The sequence below is a fragment of the Leptinotarsa decemlineata genome, unplaced genomic scaffold (genome assembly GCF_025532065.1).
Source record: "Leptinotarsa decemlineata unplaced genomic scaffold, Ldec_3_MD MMD2_tig00026369_RagTag_RagTag, whole genome shotgun sequence".
Classification (NCBI taxonomy): Eukaryota; Metazoa; Arthropoda; class Insecta; order Coleoptera; family Chrysomelidae; genus Leptinotarsa; species Leptinotarsa decemlineata.
Window position 1 is genome coordinate 3340718 of NW_027412709.1, and position 19526 is coordinate 3360243.

Consider the following 19526-nt stretch of genomic DNA (forward strand, 5'->3'; position numbering starts at 1 on the left):
AATACTATTTCGCAGTGAATGTGTGCATTATGAGTGAGTATAAAACAAAATATTTCATTTTGACATGTGCTACTCTGAACCTGTCAGTCAGTTTCCAATTTTGAACCTTTCTTTCAAATTTAAACTTTCTACTGTTACTTCGATTTTTTCAGTTTTTAAATCTTCCGCTCTACCGATTCGAGCTGAACATGATTCAAATTCCATAATTCATATTCCAAATCCCACATTGGCCTGATATAAAAAAATGTACCTCAAAAAAATGGAAGTTGCAAAGTTTATTTAGTATTTGCATTTCATTGTGAAACAAATTCGGATTAAAGGTGAGGAAGTTGATATGACATTAATCAAGTAACTGTGTTCCTTTCTTCTTTTTTCATAAATTGTTTTCGAATTTCAAAACATACTCTTATATCTAGTTCCGAGGTATCATCAAAAACTGAAAACATTCATAAAGACTGCCTCTCTAGACAATCGTTTCTAGAAACTACAATAAAGTATAATAAAGAAGAAGGACTCAATGTGTGTTCGACCTTTGTTGAAAGGGAAAAAAGTAGTGGAGAAAATACAGTGATTGGCTTCGGACCTGTGGAAATAATTTTGAACAAAAATAATGTCCATCCATATAAGCCAAAATTCGTACACCCTCTTTATACATAACCAAACAGTTGGACCACATTTTTCTAAAAGGAATTTTAACGCAGCCATGTATAGAAAGTTCATGATGAACCAGTTGTCTGAAGTTTTGAATAATATGCTTTTGAATGTAGAATTGTGGTATCACCTTGACAGGGAACCGATTCACGAAACGGTAGAAGTAAAAAAGTGTCTCAGTCAGATATTCAGAGGCAAAGTGGTAGGTCAGGATTGGAAAGATTATTGGACATCACTGTGTTTTTGATCCTTACAAGGATTATTTTCACAACGTTTCAGCAAAGTATCATTTGCCATCTTCTGGTGATGTCTGGGGTTTAGAACTAAATTGATTCACTATGTTAGCCCGGTTACTTGCGTTGGCCCGATCACCTGTGATGTTTCGCCTGCGTTTGTCATTATACCTCTGATATCATGTGCTTAGTTTTGCTTCTGGGGTTGTGCGGTCTGTTTAATTTTGTGGAGTGATAAGATGGATCTCCATGTTGCTGGTAATATTTGCGCGTCATCCCTCTTGTTCACATTACACGGTCGTTTTTCAATTTCGATAGCCTATCTGATTGTTCAAAAGTATAGAAGTTTTCATTGTTGCTAGTGTTTCTGTGTTCTGAAAATTGATGTTATGTCCTGTCGCCTATACGTGTTGGAAGAGGAAATATGTGGTGACTTTTTCTTTCACTGCTAATTTGTGTTCATCCTTACGTATGTTGATTCGCTTGTTGGTCTGGCCGATGTTAATGTTGTCACAGTCGTGATATGTAACTTCGTAAACTCCTTGGGACTCCAGTGGTATCTGATCCTTTGGATTACGGAGCACGGACGTTATTGTACGTTCTGGTACGAATGATGTTGCCATGTTGTGTTGGCGGAGAATTCTGCTGATTTAGTCTATGAATCCTTCAATATATGGTTGTTATAACCGGTGTATCTTGGGTTTTCTACTGTTTTCGTATGATCTTGGAAGCTGCTTTTATAATTTCCTCTGAGTAGTCATTCATTCGTAGAGTTGTGTCGACGGTGTTCAACTCTTTTACCTGTGTTCATTTTCTGATAGCCTCTTTGGAGGTGTAATTAGTGTTTTTGCCACTGAGTGATTTCTTTTTGGTTGGTGGTGAGAATTTGCCTTCAGGTTGCTTGAAGTTTCATTAATGAAAATTTTAGTCTCACCACGTGGGAGCTTTACATTTACCGACGAAAGTATCTTTTACAGGAATGCATTTGTCAATGGACACAACTACCATTACCTATTATAGAATCACAAATCTACAAAAAATGCATTTCAACAATCATCAACAGAAATCCAGCGTTATTGAAGATAATGTTGTTGGGGCTTATTTTTTTAACTTTCACCTGCCTAATCACATCAACGATGAAATGTGGCTTCATTCAGATGGGGCACCAGCACATTTTTCGGGAAAAGAACAAGAGAAATTGGATGTAATGTTTCTTAATATGAGGATTGAAAAAGAAGGATCTTTTCTCTTGCTGACAAAGTCGCCGGACCTAACACCAATAAATTTTGATATAAGAGGAAAAAAAATCGAAGATTGATACGGTTATACATTGATACACAAAAGGATACGGAATTGACAATTCGTGAGACATTTCAACGAATTATGCCTGCTCATCTGGGTCGCGTGAAAACAAACTTTTTAAAGAGATCCAGGAAATGTACAGATCCAAAAAAATTATAATCAGTGTTATCACTGTCGTTACTTCTGTTTCAAATTTAGAATGTACTGATATATCAAATTTTTTGAAAATATTCTGAAAACGGAAATAATGAAAGGACGGCTAGGAATAACGTGAAACACGCTTTCATTAATAGATAGGAAAATTATCAGGCAGGGTATTCAATCTAAAAAAATTGCATAAACTACAACTGATGTTGTCGAAAATCATAGTAACATTTCAAGGAACCTGTATAAATAATAATGTTTCTCAGATAATTACATGCTATTTTGATAGTCTCTGGCTGCACCAGATCATTGATGAAACAGCCTCAATACATTAATTTGATTCAGAATCGGTTTCACTTCCGAATTTAAAAAAATCGGTAACTAGGCAACGGCGTCTTGAAGTTGGAAATGAATTCTGAAAGAAAAAGTGCAATGATTGTTCCCTTGAAAAAAATTATGATGTATGCTCTTGCGGAAAAATACAACACCCTGCAAACCACAGACTAATTTTCTTCCTGGTGCCATATAACTTTTATTTGAAACTGTTTTAGGACATCCGATATACATATACCTATCGATGCGTATTTGGAAGGTACTCTCTGCTCAATCAGTAGCAGAATAATGCGAACTGCGATTGTTCATTCATTTTATTCATTCATTTTGAATTGTCACTTCAAGGCGTATCAGAAGAAATTAATATCTCTTGGAAAATATTGCATTTTAGGTGGAGTTTATGTGATGGAGTTCTAATCGAATTCAGGTAGAAATTTAGGAAATTTAGGAATTTCAAATATTGAGTTCTATGCCAACTCCAAATTATAAACAACAGTTGTTGATCACTGTGTAGGTATATAGAGACTGACTTGAACGTTTGAAGTTCCATTTGCTTTAGATTCATAATCTGTTACTTTCTTCGGAAGGACCTATAAAAACTCATGAAAGATGTCGATATAATTTTTTGAGATCGAAAGTGTGTTCTTTATTGATATAAAGTTATTAAAAAAGTGTAGGAATAGGTGAAATCAAGACATTCACCATAAAATACAATAAAACTACCAATCGTTATTGAAACCTGAAGTGTAATGAAATCAGCAAACGCTCGGTATAACACCACTGAAATTGCACAAAAAACACAAAAGAAGCAAAACTTTTCCGACTTGTGTAGGTGTGAATTTCCCGCACGCGCGTCGAAAGCGTCGAGAAAATGCCAGAGAGGATCAGCCAGAGAGGATACCCTATTTTCCTCTCAGTTTTCCTTGTCCTTCACTGAGGTGCGTGCGGTCCACCGCCATACATCCAGTGCAAGAAAATCAATAGTCAATCGAGAACTATTATTTCAAGTTCCATTTCCGTTATTATTGATATTTAAACAATGAATTGAATCGTACGTGTGTATGATAGGATTTTTCTCAACAACCAAACCGTAGGAAACTTCGGACCCGCTGGACTGTAACACTGCTTAAAAAAGACCCACCCTAAACGGTATGTGGGATTCATATAATTTTTTTAGCTGGGGTGGCATGCCATTCACTATGACTTTCAATGTTTAAGGGATCATATTGTGTACATGTATTCTATAAACATTCTGGATGTTTCTACCAAACATTACATATTGTGAAAAATATGGACTGCACCTCTTCTGCCGAATACGTTCGTTAATTATAGGTTCTTCACTTTTCGAGCCATTTGTTCGAACAAAACACAAACAATCCTGATGATTAATTGATGAAAAACCCTTCGAAAATGAATTATTGATAATGTGAGTTGGATAGAGTTATGATTTTGGCAACCACACAGGACATATTCCAAAATAGTTATTGGTGTAGGTGTCCACACCCTGTATTCCTTAATTATTATGAAATTTATTAGAAAATACTTCACACATTCAAACCACGGATTGAAATAAAAACAGGACGTTGTTACCTTTGTAACTGTGATTGCAGAATATTTTGATAGGCTCACTCGATTATTCGATTAGAATTATCAAAATCTAATTTCAAGATGACTCATCAAGATTTACCAGTAATAAGGAGTTCAAATTTCCTGTTGGTCTATCAAGTAACAGAAATTAGAAGGTATTACGTGCATCATGTACATAAAAAGTATTGAAAAATTCGTTGGAAAATATTGTTCAACTCAGTAAACATCTGAATATCAGAAAGAGATTTTTTAAACAGATTAATTTATGTTTACGATGCAGCTTTGGAGAAGTACATACATTGGTTCTCAAGCTGCTCAACATGAACTTGTACTGAACAACATAACATCTAATCTGTATCAACCATACATTAAAAAACTTCATAGATTGAAATTTCATAAATTTTATGTTTCATATAAATAAATATTCAAAACTGACCATTTTTTATTTTCAGCACATTTTTTTGCAGTTTGTATCTGCACTTCTGGCAAAATGCCTGGTTATAAAAGAAGATACTGAAAGGAAAGGGTGGCAGTCCACCCTTTTTTCAAGCCAACATTAACGAATAATGGTCAAAGTACGTGGGCTACCCTTTGGGGACAGCATAGTGTGCATACTCTTTGGAATCAGTCTAGTACACGGTGAGTTATCAATTTTTTCATCTCGAATGAATTAATCTCAGTTGTATATTTCTTTGAATCAACCTTCAGTCAATAATAATGTCATTGATTATGATAATTTAATGATTTGGAATAGGTAGCTACACCTCATTTTGATAATATTCAGATGATGGAAAACTATTTGGATCAATATTTGAAAATTACCCTGCACCACACTATTTTTGTTGCATGGAATATTTTGTATGAATCTAGCTGCATTTTCTACCCTGATTCCCAATCTGTACTCAGATTATTGCTAGCAGCTCTACTTTTTGAAATATTAAGTGTAGGTATTTTTATAAAAGAATGGTTTTCCCCCTCATAACAATTTAATTGAATATCTAATTGGAACAAAACTTCCTTTTATGACACTTTCTTGAATAAGGTGGAGTGTTACTACTATTCTGGATGATCCAATAGTAGTCAGCCATCATACTTTCACTTCAATAGCCCTAGCTATTAGCTATTTGTTTTATAATGTTCAGTTTTTATTGAAATTCTACTCTGACAAGGACACATTTATCAGTCTATGGGTCATACTGTATGCCTCCAAATGAAACGATTACTCTTGTAGAGAATCTATTGGACGAAAAGTCTATCAATCCGGTAATGAAAAAGGAAATATTAGACTTGCTCACGGTGTGCTTGTCACAGTATTACTTCCAATTCAATGAAACACATATCAGCACAAAGTAGCAGCTTTCAACAGTATGATCCACATATTAATAAATGTGCCCTTGTCAGAGACGAATTTCAATTATTAACTGAACATAATAAAACAAATAGCCGTCAACAATGATTACGATAGCAGTCAAATACATTATTTATTATTAAAAAAGTTATAGAGCCAAGCTTTGCAGGAAGTTTACCCAATTCGAAGGGAAGACGATGAAATTTATAGACCTACTCAGGCCAACCCACTACAAATATTTCGGATTTTCTGCACAACAAAGATGTAAATATTGCTTTCAAAACCAACAACATGCACATGAACATTAGGAATAACAAAGATAAAAGGTCACTTTCAGAAAAATTGGCAGCGTATAAATTATCATGTGGGTCATGTCTGATGTTTCATATAGGCCAAACTGGAAGAACGTTCAAAGCCAGCATAAAGGAACACAAAAATAATTTTCAGAATGGAAAAATAAATTCCACAGATGCCACTCATTCAATCACAGAGGGACGTGAGTTCAACCATGAATACAAGCCACTCTCTTTCCAGAAGAAAGATTTGAAACTTAAACTATTGGAGAGTATGGAAATAAACAAATTCATCAACTCTCAATATCTTATGAACGATCCAACTGAATAATACGCCATCATTGAATCTGTTCACTTCCAGGTGAAAATAATCAAGTAAATTTAAGTTACTTTCGAAAAATTTATTCATTTAGTTAATGAATTCATATCTGACCTTTGCAGGAAGATCCATTCATCAGAAAGTAGACTTACGAGTAGATAATATGTTAGAGTATAAAATGATTGTAATTTAGAGGTAACTTTCAGTTTATGCTTGAGGAAGCTATTGTATAGCGAAACACGTGTCTCGGTTTTTCTAAAACCCTTCATAGTTAAAAATCATACAATAAACTGTATTAATTAGTTTTAATTTTAAATTCCTATATCTGTTCATTCATTGACTTTAAGGCGGAACGACGTTCGCCGGGTCCGCTAGTTTATTGATAAGAAAAAACGTTAAGAAACTTTCATTCATTTTCAGAATTTGATAAAAATATTTCACAGTAGAAATGGATCTTACAAAAATTTTCTATCAAAATTTCATTATAGTAAATATTTTTCAGCAGTTTGAAAAAATGTTGGAATATTTAATTGTTTGTAGCTAACAAAATTCTCTATGTATGAATTTGAAACTTCCAAACTTTCATTTTTCCAAATGATATTACAAATTCAATGAGCTACACAATTTGAAAACTGGTTTATATTTCTATGCCTTCGCCAAAACATCGATAATGTGAACCAAAACAAGCAGCTCATTCTCCAAAATACGTGTTTATGATTTCCTCGTAAATATAAATATCTTTATCGGTTATAATTTCCTTGACTAGCTAAAACACGCGAGTGGCAATCAAAGCAGTCAAAGCCGTTCACACAAAAAAAATGTTAGATTTAAGAATCTGTTCGCTCTCTTCTTGATGTTGTTTTCTTATCTTCAATTATTTGCAATAAAACAAGACTATAATACCCTGCATATTTTCTACCAAAGCCTTCTGTTTCATTTAACGATCAAATTAAAGAAGAACAAGGTTTTAATTCATAGGTTTGTCTGACCAGCATCAATACTATCTCCGCATTCACTTTCATTCTGTCCTAATTTGAATTTTAGTTCAATCTTGAATATAATATCATAATTATACTCAACCAACACCAACAGTTGTCTCTTACACCTGTCAAATCTTTCTGGACACAGTTAGTTATGAACTAAGCAATAGCTTTTCAAAATTTTCTGAAAATGTTATTGAATATCTTGGATTTTATTATTAATATAATAGATCTCAACATATTTTTGGATGATTTCACCATAATTCATTCTTTAAGAGAACTATTTCCACAGTAAGCTACCTTTACTGATGCATTAAATGAAAAAATTGTACTCTACTTTTTAGTGATCCCACACAATACAATACTGATGTCATTGATATCGTACTAGTTTTTGATACTGAAAGTGAATGCGTTGAAGGTCGGTGGGAGCGATGAAGAGAGATTCAGAAGAGATGATTCTCAAGCTGTGCAAACCATAGAAGTTGAACAAATGGCATTTGAGATCCGACAATAAATAAGATTGTTTTTGAGACATTCGTGAATGAAGCGATATAGCACTAAAAGCTTGCGTTAGTAATGAGATGATCATAAGAAAATTCTCATAAATTCTTGATGAAGTTCATTTTGGAATATCACATATGGAATTTTCCCATGTTTCAAATACTCGGTAGAATATGTTACATCATGAATATGCCTTAGATGTTTTTTGAAATGAAACTGAATATGTCGATTGTTTTTGTTCCTGAAATTATTAATGAATTTCATATTTATATCATGTTGTTCCTACCAATTTTATTTTTTTTATTGTTAATAAATGGGGTTTGTGGTATATGTGAATAACTAAATGACAAGTATCCTACCCACTCATAATTGTGTCCTTGAATAAATCTAGATGAGAAACAGAATAAGGCCAAGAATAGATTATTGCTGAACTCCACAAAATATCTTCAAAATAAAGATCTTTCCTTTTTCACACACTAATAATATTTTTTATTATACAAGTGATTTCTTCAGTAATATTTTTTTGTCAATTTATATCAAGACTATTGACGACTACATTTTTTATCATGATCAATTTTAGTTGGTATGTTAGTTATCCTATCAATCGCATAGCTTTATTATTTTTATACTGGCGGAAACCGTAATGCCTAGAATATATGTATAAATGGCCAATTTTAAAAAGTTTTATAGCCTGACAAAGATAATTTTTAATAATGTTCAACATTACAAAAAGAACAGAGGACGATAGTTAATCATATTGAAAAATACCATTTTGGTAAATGAACTATTTTCATTTTTTCTGGCACTATGCCTGTATGACTTTTGTTCAATTTCACATAAAATTGGTAAAATTTCCCTCTTAACCGTTTTGATAACATTTGAACCTAAATTATTTGTGCTTTTTCCAATCTCCAGAATATCTACTGGTTTCAGAAACATTGATAGGTATAACGTTTGATGAATAGTGGGTAATATTTGTGGCTGCTGGAATTTTTTACGATAATTTCGAACTGATGGTTTTAAAATGATTGTTGATTTCTTGGGTCCGTTGATTTAAAATCTTTGATTTTAATTTCCCTTATTTTTTGAAGTAATTCTCATTAAATTTTTGTTTGGGGTCCGTAATGAATTTTTCAACATCAATAACCTCATTGTACATATCTAGATTGTCAAAATTGAAAGTGAAACGATTCAAGTTTTTTTCTCTTCAGGAATTATTTAATTTTTTGGAACATTATGATTGCATTCCATCTAAACTATCTGTATTTCATGGTCACTGATTGGACTATTGATTATGAAAATAAGGTTAATTTGGTTGTTGGGCTGTGCTTGAAATATGATAAATCAAAGTAGAACTATTCTTCAACCCTCTTGAACCTAGGAACAGTTTCATTACATATTTAAAAATTTGTTCGAATCAAAAATATTTGACAAACTTTTTGTATAATTTTCATTGCTCAATAAATTCTTCAAGTTCATTTGAAAAACAAATATTCAGAAGTGTAGCAATCAATGAGTATCATTCGTTTATACATTGAATTGAAAAAAAATCATTACTTTGATTTGGAAGGTGGTCGACAAATTTGGCATAAAAATAATTTGCAATTCCTCCTACACGTTTATTCCTACTCAGAATTGCAGAATCAAAACCATCAAGAGTGAAATGTTTTTTTCTTTTTTGTCAAAACGATGTCAGTATCGATGACAAGCACGTTGTTTGTCGTTCGCTTCTGCCTAGTTCAAGGAATGATACTCTGAAAGGAATTCGATTTGCAATTATGTGAAATCATCGACTTCATATTGTTGATAGACACTACCTTGCACTGACCAGTGGCCTAAGAGCCCGAAACCGGTCTGCAAGTGTGTCCCAGTTATTGAAAACTGATTACGGAAGTTGTATCGCCAACATCATATGCAGGAAAAACTTCAGAGAAGAATCCTGCACTGACACCTGTTGGATATATTCCAACGCCCTTCATGGTATTAGCCAGAGGAGTACTTGTTTTCTGATAGGTGTCAGTCCATTAACCTACAGTGTAGGTGATTTGAGACTGGTCTAAATGAATTGTTATTTTAGATAATTTGATTTACAGCCAGTCTACAAGTATGGCAACTCAATTTGTGAAATATTACGTTTATTAAGATTTGCTGGTTAGATTTACTTGTTGCTGATTTTGATCTTCGTCGAAGTTCAATTGAAGTATATCATTGTCAGATGTCCTGCTCATCACCACTTGTATTCATCCAAAGAGGGTAGTTCCAATATTTTTACATTTTCATGATTACTAGCAACTGTTTATCTCTGATATTTATCCATTATGATGAAAGTGTAGTATAGGACAATTTTTGCCTGTTCCTAAATATAAGGATTTATAATTTTTCTGAAGTGTAATAGTAGTGTGAATACAATTACTACATTATCATTTTTACATATTTTAACTTTATAATTTCCTGTACATTTTATTTCATTCCCACATTTGTTCTGGTTGGATCAAAAACATTTTTTACATTTATGAGGGAAACTATTTTCATGAACAGATGGATTCTGCTGGCCAGTCTTCAGTTTATTATTGATATGAACGATTTTAGGCAGTGAGTTTCTGCAAATACAGTACAGCAATTATTCTTTTTAAAATCATCATTTTCATTTATATCATTGTGTCTTTTATTCTTTACTCGGTTAATTATCCAGTTTCAAATCGGAAATTTTGATTATTGGTCTATTCAAAGTTTTTACCGTAGTCTCATATTTTGGGGGTAATTAGTCGTTAATAATTTCATTCAGTTTTTGAAGTTTTGTCTTTCATTTTTGTATTGAATTTCAATGCATATCTGTTTTTTTATTCAAAAAACTTATGCTCGTATTCAGCTGAGTCACATCAATATTTTTTCACAGATCACCTGTAGTTTTATTTAAGTATTGGATGGATTTTGGTTTGATTACCAATGTTTCATTTTTTTTCAATTTAGGTAGTATATACATTTTATTCTTCATTTTGTCTGCATAGCTATTTGAACTTTCAAAGTTGTATTTGAAAGTTGATTCTAATTTTTAAAATTTTTTCCACTATTTTCTAAAGTGTCCCTTATCGACTCCTTATCTACTATATTCGATACTATTGAGAGATCATTTTCGTGCAACTTCTTATTTTTTTCGACTAGAAAGTACATGTTTTTGCCCTCGTAGGTATTCATGGCATTTTGTTCAATGATAGTTTTCAGTCATTTGATTTCTTCTTCAAATCTTTTGATATAGGGTACATACATTTTGAAGTTTTCATCGTTTTGACTGTATAACACAAACATTTCCGTTTGATGAATTCCCATTTATTAGCGAACAGCTGCCAGTGCATCACACACATACATGAATTTCATTAGTTCGGACTTCCATTGTTTAATATGATGAAAAATGTTTTCAAATCCCTGAAGAATCAATGTGATTGAAATTAATAGATGAAAATAACAATTATATTAGTCAAAAAAAAACCTGAAATGAAATTATAATAAAATAAAATACAAGCAACAATTGAAAACTGAACAATAAAAAAGAATAAAAAGTTAAAAGATTTCAAGCCGAATTCCTTCACGATGTTTCGATTGTTACTGATCACAATCGTCTTCGGGTGATGTGTCGGTTCTCTTCACCAATACGTTTAAGAATGGATATTCATTGTGGACTTCCTTATCCATTGTAACACTAAGTGGAAAACATGTTTACCAAAAACCCACTCACATGGGACAGTATCTGAACCACGAATCCAACCACTATCAATCTACTACAAGAGGAATCGTCAAGACTATAGTAGATCGTGCTTTTGGGTTCTGTAATACGAAGGGAGGTTCAGAGAAACAACTAGACATCATCAAAAATTATCTTCAAACAGAATGGTTACTCCAAAGTGATAGTGGAACAGACTTTGATAAATGACAGCAGAAGCTTCGCAAGGAAGAGAAGCCGTCACAAGAAGTACTTCCTACATCAGAGGATTGTCGGAAAGGATAAGAATTGGGTTGAAGTATATCAGAACCTGCTTCAGATCCTGATACCCCGCGAGTGCGGAAAATCTTATATCAAGGAAATTAAAAGACCATTGAAAGTCCGCATTGCCGAGCACAAGAAATACACTCAGTGAGTAGAAACCAGCAAATCGACAATAGCAGAGCATGCTTGGACCCATCAACATAACGTCAAGTTTCCCTAGCTGAAATCATCCACAGGGAGGAACACTGGAGGAACATGAAGGAGAAGATTTAGAGAAGCCGCGTATATGTTGTCCAACAATACATTCAGCCAAGCTAGCGTAGAAATAAGCAACATATAGAAATCCACAATCAAGCGAAAAACGGCCAACTCCCGCCAAGCGGTCAGCTCTCGCTAAACCGGTGAAGCGGAGAGAGGAAAGAGGGGATAGGTGAAAGCACCAGAAGATGATTGTCGATACTTACAATCGAAAATCGTGAAGTAACTTGGCTTGAAATCTTTTAAATTTTTATTTCTTTTTTTGTTCAATTTTCAATTGTTGCTTGTATTTCATTTTAATGTAATTTCATTTCAGGGTTTTTTCGCTTGATATAATTGTTATTTCCAGTTATTCATTTTGATTTTATCGATTATTTCATCAGAAATATTAGACAATGAAAGTCCGAACTAATGAAATTCACCAGTAATTTCAAACGAAGTTATTCTTCTCCTCCTGGAGAACAGTAGTGGTCAGAATTTCACTAATTTCTTCGTTATTCATAACGACTTTGGATTTTTTCTATTCTACTGAACCATACATTTTCAGAATGACATATTGAAAACATATAAGGCTAGGAATCCAATATGATTGATTATTATCTCTTTTTTCATAGGAAGTGGATTCAGTTGTTCACACCAGGGTCTTTCGATCCACCCTGGTATCCAACGAAAGCACAACCAAACTGAATGAAATTCCTATTTTTAGTTCTCCATTTGATAGCAAGATACTACTCGATGAAGAAAATTTGAAAAGTTAGATGGATGACTAGGGTTTAAGTTATATTATGTTAGGTTTGAGTTGGATTAAGCTCAGCAACTGATTTTGAGCAATTGTTGAGGATGAGTAGGGTATTGGTTAGGTTAGGTTCAAGTGGAATCCAGTTAAGGTTAAGTGAGGTGTAGTTCTCCGAGTGTTTTTTGTTTTCAATAGTTCATTCTGGCAAAATAATTAAATATTTAGTTATATTTTTCATTATAATATGACAATCTCCGATAACGAACCATAAAAAATTATACGAGATTCAAAATTATATGCTGAGTCTAGATAGAAATGTCAACTGTAAATGGTAAGGTTAGGTTAAATTATTTAAATTCTTGTGGACTTGTGATGCACTGTTTGGAACCTTTGGTGTAGTAATGGATATTACTGGATTTTTTCCCAGCACCAAACCGTTATTTTAACACATCCACACGTGTTTCGTGATCTTCCTCTTGAAGATGATCACTTGGTGATCGAAACACGTGTCGAGGTGTTGAAATAACAGTTTGGTGTTGGAAAAAAACTCCAGTAACAGTAATTGTTGTGGAGATGATTGACGTTTAGCTTAGGTTGAGTTTGAGTTGAGTTGAAGAAAGTGAGCAATTAATTGCAAAAATGAACTATTCATAAATATGTGTAGATCATGCAAAAAAAATGTCAAGACACAAACTGGAAGAAAAAGCCCTTTTGAACAACTACTTCCATATGAACATTGAATATACACTCTTATTATAGTTTTCATTGTGAAAGTAATAATTATCATAATTATCATGATTATCACTATAATCGTTGTTGTCCTGATTATTGAAGTCCATGGTGGAATAATGCCTTCACCACTGTCGAATTTCAATTTGATTATATAATTTTTTTAATTTATCACCAGTTCTCGAGTCAAGTCTACTCAATTTTCTATAATAATTTTTTCAGAAAATATATAAAGGGTGTCGCAAATTAAATCGGCTTCATTGCCAACTTCGTTAATATATGCTACGAATTCAGTTAAATGAACAAGCTAGTAGCATTTTCAATGGTCTTCTCGATGCCAACAACAAAAAAGTTACAGTCGCGTTCTTGAAATATTTCATGAAATGATATGTTTCAAATGGAACATACTATATTTATTCATGCATTTCGATTCGTAAAAACATTAGTTCCCCGATCGTGAATTATCTAATCGGCGTTTTTTGGCTGTGCTTCATCGTCGATTTATCTAGAGAAACAGTTGTTCCATCGTCTGTTATACAACGAATTCTGAAGAAACATAAGATTTCTCCTTATAAGTTGAGACCAGTGTAAACACTAGAACCTGGTGACCATGAGAGACGATTGAGGTTTGGTGGTTCATCAATAAATGCAGACAAGATCCAAACTTTTTTAGAAATATTATATGGAGCAATGAGGCAACTTTTTCAAATTCAGTGGCATGTTATGATACTGTTTTGTAAACAGATGGATTGCTACAAATGGTCCTGTTTAGTAGCCTCCTCATTCAACAGATGACACCTCTAAATTTTATTTTTTGAGAATTTCTGAAAAATGATATGTACAAAACAACAAATAATAATAATGTAGGTGAATTGAAAAATTATATTGAAACTATAATTAATACAATTGATGGCCGAATTTTGTTGGAAGCAAGACGTTATGTCACGAGAAGGTACAAATATATGTTCAACAAGAAGGCGGTGTTTTTGAATATTTACTCGATATTGTATAGCTTTTTATTCGCCAAAACAAAGAAATTTTTTATACTTGATGAAGAAATAAATATTTCCAAATGAGTCGCTCATTTTCAACTTCAGTAAGAAAGGTAATATGAGCTTTGTTGTTGAGAATCTTATTACCAATCGAAATGCATGATAAAATATACAGTATTTCATTCAAAAAATATCATTTTATGAAATATTCTGAAAACGCGACTGTCATATTTTTCGGCATCAAGAAGGCCATTAAAAATACTACTAGTTTGCCCATTCAATCGAATTCGTAGCATCAATAATAACGGAGTTGGCAATGGTACCGACTGAATCTGGAGTACCCTGTATATTCAATGTATATTTTTCTATCATCTGTTTAAAATCTGTTTTTCCGTTATTCAGCTGTCGCCCCCATACGAACGAAAACTCTCAGAAGTTGAGAAACTTATGAGAGCTAAGAACTAACGAGGTCTTACCTTTTAACGTGTGATTCCTAACACGGTTGCAGAATCATTCCAGCTTCAACTAGATCAATTCTCTCGAGAAAAATATCTGGTCGAGGCGGGAATCGAACCCACGGCCATCCGATCGTGAGTCGGGCGCACCACCACCGTGGCCAATTCCACAACTATTTTATATATTTCAGGTTTCAATAATTTATACTCTTTGTAAACCAGCAATGTTATATTTATGAGTTTCATACTCATTGTTTTCGGCTATGGCATCTTCAGTATTGAATATTTCATTCATTTTTCAATTTTATTATCTTGCCTTCTCTTCTAAAAGATTTAAATCTGTGAACAGCTTTTCTGACTCTGCAAGTCCAAGAAATTTTGTCAACGACCTTCAAACACACCTTGCGAAAATAGTAGATCTCTAGTTGCAACAAATACAACATAATAAAATTATTACTCAATTATTAATCATTCTACTCATTCTACATCATTCAAAATACTTGAAAAATATTAATAATTCAGGAGATAACATCAGGGCGGTATATTGTCATTTTGTTTACTGGGATATCAAACAGAAAAACTGAAAAAAATTAAATGCCTTCTGAACTATTAACAATTGAGAATTAGAAAATTAATTAATTTTCTACCATTGATGCACTGTTTGGAACCTTTGGCGTAGTAATGAATATTACTGCAGGTTGATCTTTCTCTTGAAGATGATCACTTGTAGATCGAAACACGTGTCGAGGTGTTAAAATAACTCCAGTAACATTGTCTACCAATAATTTTTCGAAGGTTGAATTCAGGTTAGTCTGTAAGTAATCTAAAAAACGATAACACTAAACTATTTCATTGAATTACACCCGGAAAACAACTGCTCATAGTATAACATATCACTAAAAAGACTCGAAATGAAAGTATTTCAGTATTCTAGGGTACACATCACGTTATTAGTTTGGATAAGTAAACATTTGTTTTCAAGAGCTGAGAATATACACATGAATGAATCCATTCAAGAGATATGCAAAAGACATGCTCCAGCGTGTCGACTCCAATCAATAAACGGCGCGCCCACATGCCTCAACATCGATACCGTTGCTATTGTCAGTGACTTGCATGTACCTTTTGTTACAGATTGACGCAAAACAGGAACCGGCTCTTTCGATAAATTACGTTTATAATATAATACTTTCTAAATGATCGGAATGATAGATGGAAGCTACCCGGAGATGTCACGTGTGTGTGTTTCAATTTTTAGCTTTGAAAGTACCAATTAGCCAGACTTCTTTATTGTTTCCTTTTCGATAGGTATTTTTACGATAACATATGATTTGAATTCATGACTTGTCAGTAACTCGAATATCATGATATTTCTCTTTATGTTTCATTTATATTCATCAATTTTTTTTATTCTTTAAAATTTTATATATTTTTTCTCTTTCTCTGTACAAATATTCAATCTTTTTCTTTTCGATCTATTATTGTTTTCCTTTATTATTCCTTCTTTATTTTCAAAGATTTTTTTATTGATTTTCTTCAACAATTTTTTTAACATCGAATTGTATAAAATTTTCGATATATCCGGTTGCATTTCATATAATGTTGTATATTATGTGCTCACAACTTATATTTTTATTTTGCGTCTCATAAGGTGAGGATGTGAGAAATTGCTGAGGTGGTTGGCATATCGGTTGTCTCCTGCCATGCAATTTCCTCAGAAATTTTGGGCATGAAACGTGTGGCAGCGAAGTTCGTTCCAAAATTACTGAATTTCAATCAAAAATTCAACATTTCATTCAACAATTTCTGAGCATCGCTCATAAGGCCGTAGCCAGGAGGGGATGAAGGGGGATTGATCCCCCTGAAAGTTCTACAAGCAACGACCATCCAAAAATTATATCAAATACAACAATTGGCTTGCTTGAACATCACAGAATGAGAATAACGTTAACCGCGGCAATGGAATTAATTATTGGTCTGTCCCCTCTGGACCTGTACGTTGAGGAAGATGCGTTAATGGCCATGTTACGATTGCACACGGCTGGTATAAACCTCGAAGTAGGAATGGGTCAATTGAGGCTGAGCCTATGGCGATAAGCACTCACTGCGCAACCTCTGCTGCAGGCAACCAGTGATGCAATTGTACCCAGGGTTGTGGTTAATAAACCCTACAAAATACAAATAAAACAGGATACAGGGTCAGATGATACGAATGCATATTACAGACGGCTCAAAAACCGAAGAAGGCTCAGGATGTGGGGTATACTCCAGAGCACTGAGCCTATGGATTTAGTGGTTCAAACAAAACTGGCTGGTATCTCAATTACCACAAAAGAAATGACCAGAAGAGGAATTTCTGGCAAAAAATAACAATCTGCACTGATAGCAGACAAGCCCTATTAGCTTAGAACAGACAACGTGTTACCTCAGGGCTAGTACTAGAGTGCCACCAAGATTTAGCCAAAGCCTCGGTAGATAATAACATCATAACATCATCTCGAGGTGGGTTAAAGGGCACTACAGGAGTAAAGGTGATCGCATTGCCGACTCTTCAGCCAAGGAAGCGACTAGACTAAGAATTTTAGGACCCAATGGCACATACGGCCTGATGACTTCGACAATTGCGGAACTAGCCAAACGTTACACCCATGATCAATCCCTGGGAAGCTGTCGCCGAAGAAATACCTAGCGATGACTAGGAAAAAGCTACGCTTAACAGTAGGATTTCTGACTGGCCACTGTCAACTAAAAAAACACCTTAATAATATAGGGTTAGTAGACACTCCTCTATGCAGTATGTATGAACAGAAAGATGAAACTGTCAGGCATGTCCTATGCGAGTGTCAGGAGTTATCGTCAATAAGAGAGTATGTGTTCGGCGAGTCTTGACCTACACCTGCCGATATAGAGGAAATGTTTTCTAGTGACCTGTCCATTTTCCTTGAAAGGACAGTATCGACGATGAACTAGGAGGACAACTCCTTGGGAGAATGTATAATGGGTCACATGTCGCCTAAGTCCTGTGGGCCGACCCTCCCTACTTTATAGATACAGATACTATTGGAATTATAAAATCTGTTAAAAATTTTATCAAGTCCTTGGCAAAAGGAACCAAGTGATTGAAAGAGAATATTGACAAAACTTTCCCAAAACACAATGGAGAAACCTTACGGCAATGTGCGTTCAAACTTTCAAAGATCCTGGCGACACTACCTGTTTCCATATGTACCCCTGAAAGAACTTTCTCTTCTCTGAAATGCCCCAAAACTCATTTAAGAAACTCCACAAGCCAGGAACGACTAAACGGTTTGGCGTTAATGTCAAAGAAAGTTAGAAAACTAATTTTGATTTTGTAAAAAGATGTTAATATTTCTGAAGTGGTTTTCTAATAAATATATATGATTATGTTACACAATTTTTGTTTCTTTTCTTTCGTTGTTTTTATATTTCTACTTGTTGTTTTTCTACTGTTCCACCAAATAAAATCCCCCCCGAAATTGTTTTCTGGCTATGGCCTTGATCACTCAGGAATTATTAATGGCGTTAACGGTGATCCAGATTTGCCTAAGAGGGTCATAACTGGTGTTAAATCATGGGTATATGGTTATGACATCGAAACCCAAGTCCAATCGTCCAAATAGAAAAGCCCAGGAGAGCCGAGATAAAAAAACCACGCCAAATCCAATCAAATGTCAAGGTTTTGTTTACTGTTTTCTTCGATAACCGTGGCTTACTGTGTGTGTATATTTCGATTATTTTACTGAAAAAACAACGTTACCAAATTTCATTTCGGAATGATGGGTATACCATTATCATGAAAGGAACATTTCCCACAACGTGAATTAGATCATCATATCTTCCATACGAGCAATTGAGTTAACATATTTCCTTCTTGTTTGAAATTTTGGCCATTCAATAAGTTATTTAATCAAATTTGTCTAATTACATTTGATTATTTTCTGAAGATTTTATTCAGATCGGTGAATGGAATAGTAGGGTGACCTCCTATCCAAATAACAGGTATGTTTTTATTCTGCAAGATAATTTGTTCATAGACTTTAACTATTTCTATTTACAATGCAATTGTTTATGATTTCAGAAGGGTTGTTACTTATTTACTGCACTCTTATTGTTAGTGAAAATAATTGATTGAATATACTTCTGTAAAAATATATTCCACTGCATTTAGGAGAATATACATATGAGTATACGTGTTCGATAAGATATTTTTTGTAGATATGATCTTCACTTGGCCCTAGTCCGTTGATTTTCTGTACGATACCTTCCACGAAATTCATAATACTTCTTGTTAAACGATGAACTTTTCATTGTCATAGAATATTATGTCATAATTTTCTGAAAATTCAGAAAGATATATGGCCGTGAACATCGTTTGATAATATTTTGATGATCTGTTGAAACTTCTCATTGATATATTCTTTTTTTTCTGGCAGTATTGATGTGTAAGTGTGAGAATTGTTAGATCATGAAGTTAAGGTAACAAAGTTCTCGCTTCGTTTCTTGATATAAATTCATAATTAATAAGCAATTGTCTCCTCATATCTTACGGTGGTTTATTCATATAGATGTCCTATTTTTCTAGAACTCTGGTAGTGGATTTGTTTATTATATCATCTGCATATTGTTTTATGTGAAAATGTGTTCCAATACGTTTTTCCAAGT

General features: G+C 33.7%; 1 protein-coding gene across 4 annotated transcripts in view; it reads left to right on the forward strand.

Annotated features, from left to right (window-relative positions):
- Lrp4 (LDL receptor related protein 4) overlaps positions 1 to 19526 on the forward strand; it is a 98769-nt gene that overhangs the window by 9115 nt on the left and 70128 nt on the right. For 3 of the 4 annotated variants that reach the window (XM_074185317.1, XM_074185319.1, XM_074185316.1), the window contains exon 2: positions 4703 to 4889. In XM_074185317.1, coding sequence (XP_074041418.1) covers positions 4817 to 4889 — 73 coding nt within the window. In that variant the 5' untranslated portion in view covers positions 4703 to 4816. Of the gene's footprint in view, positions 1 to 3621; positions 3813 to 4702; positions 4890 to 19526 lie in introns of those variants that run through there. The other variant, XM_074185318.1, reaches the window with a different exon arrangement.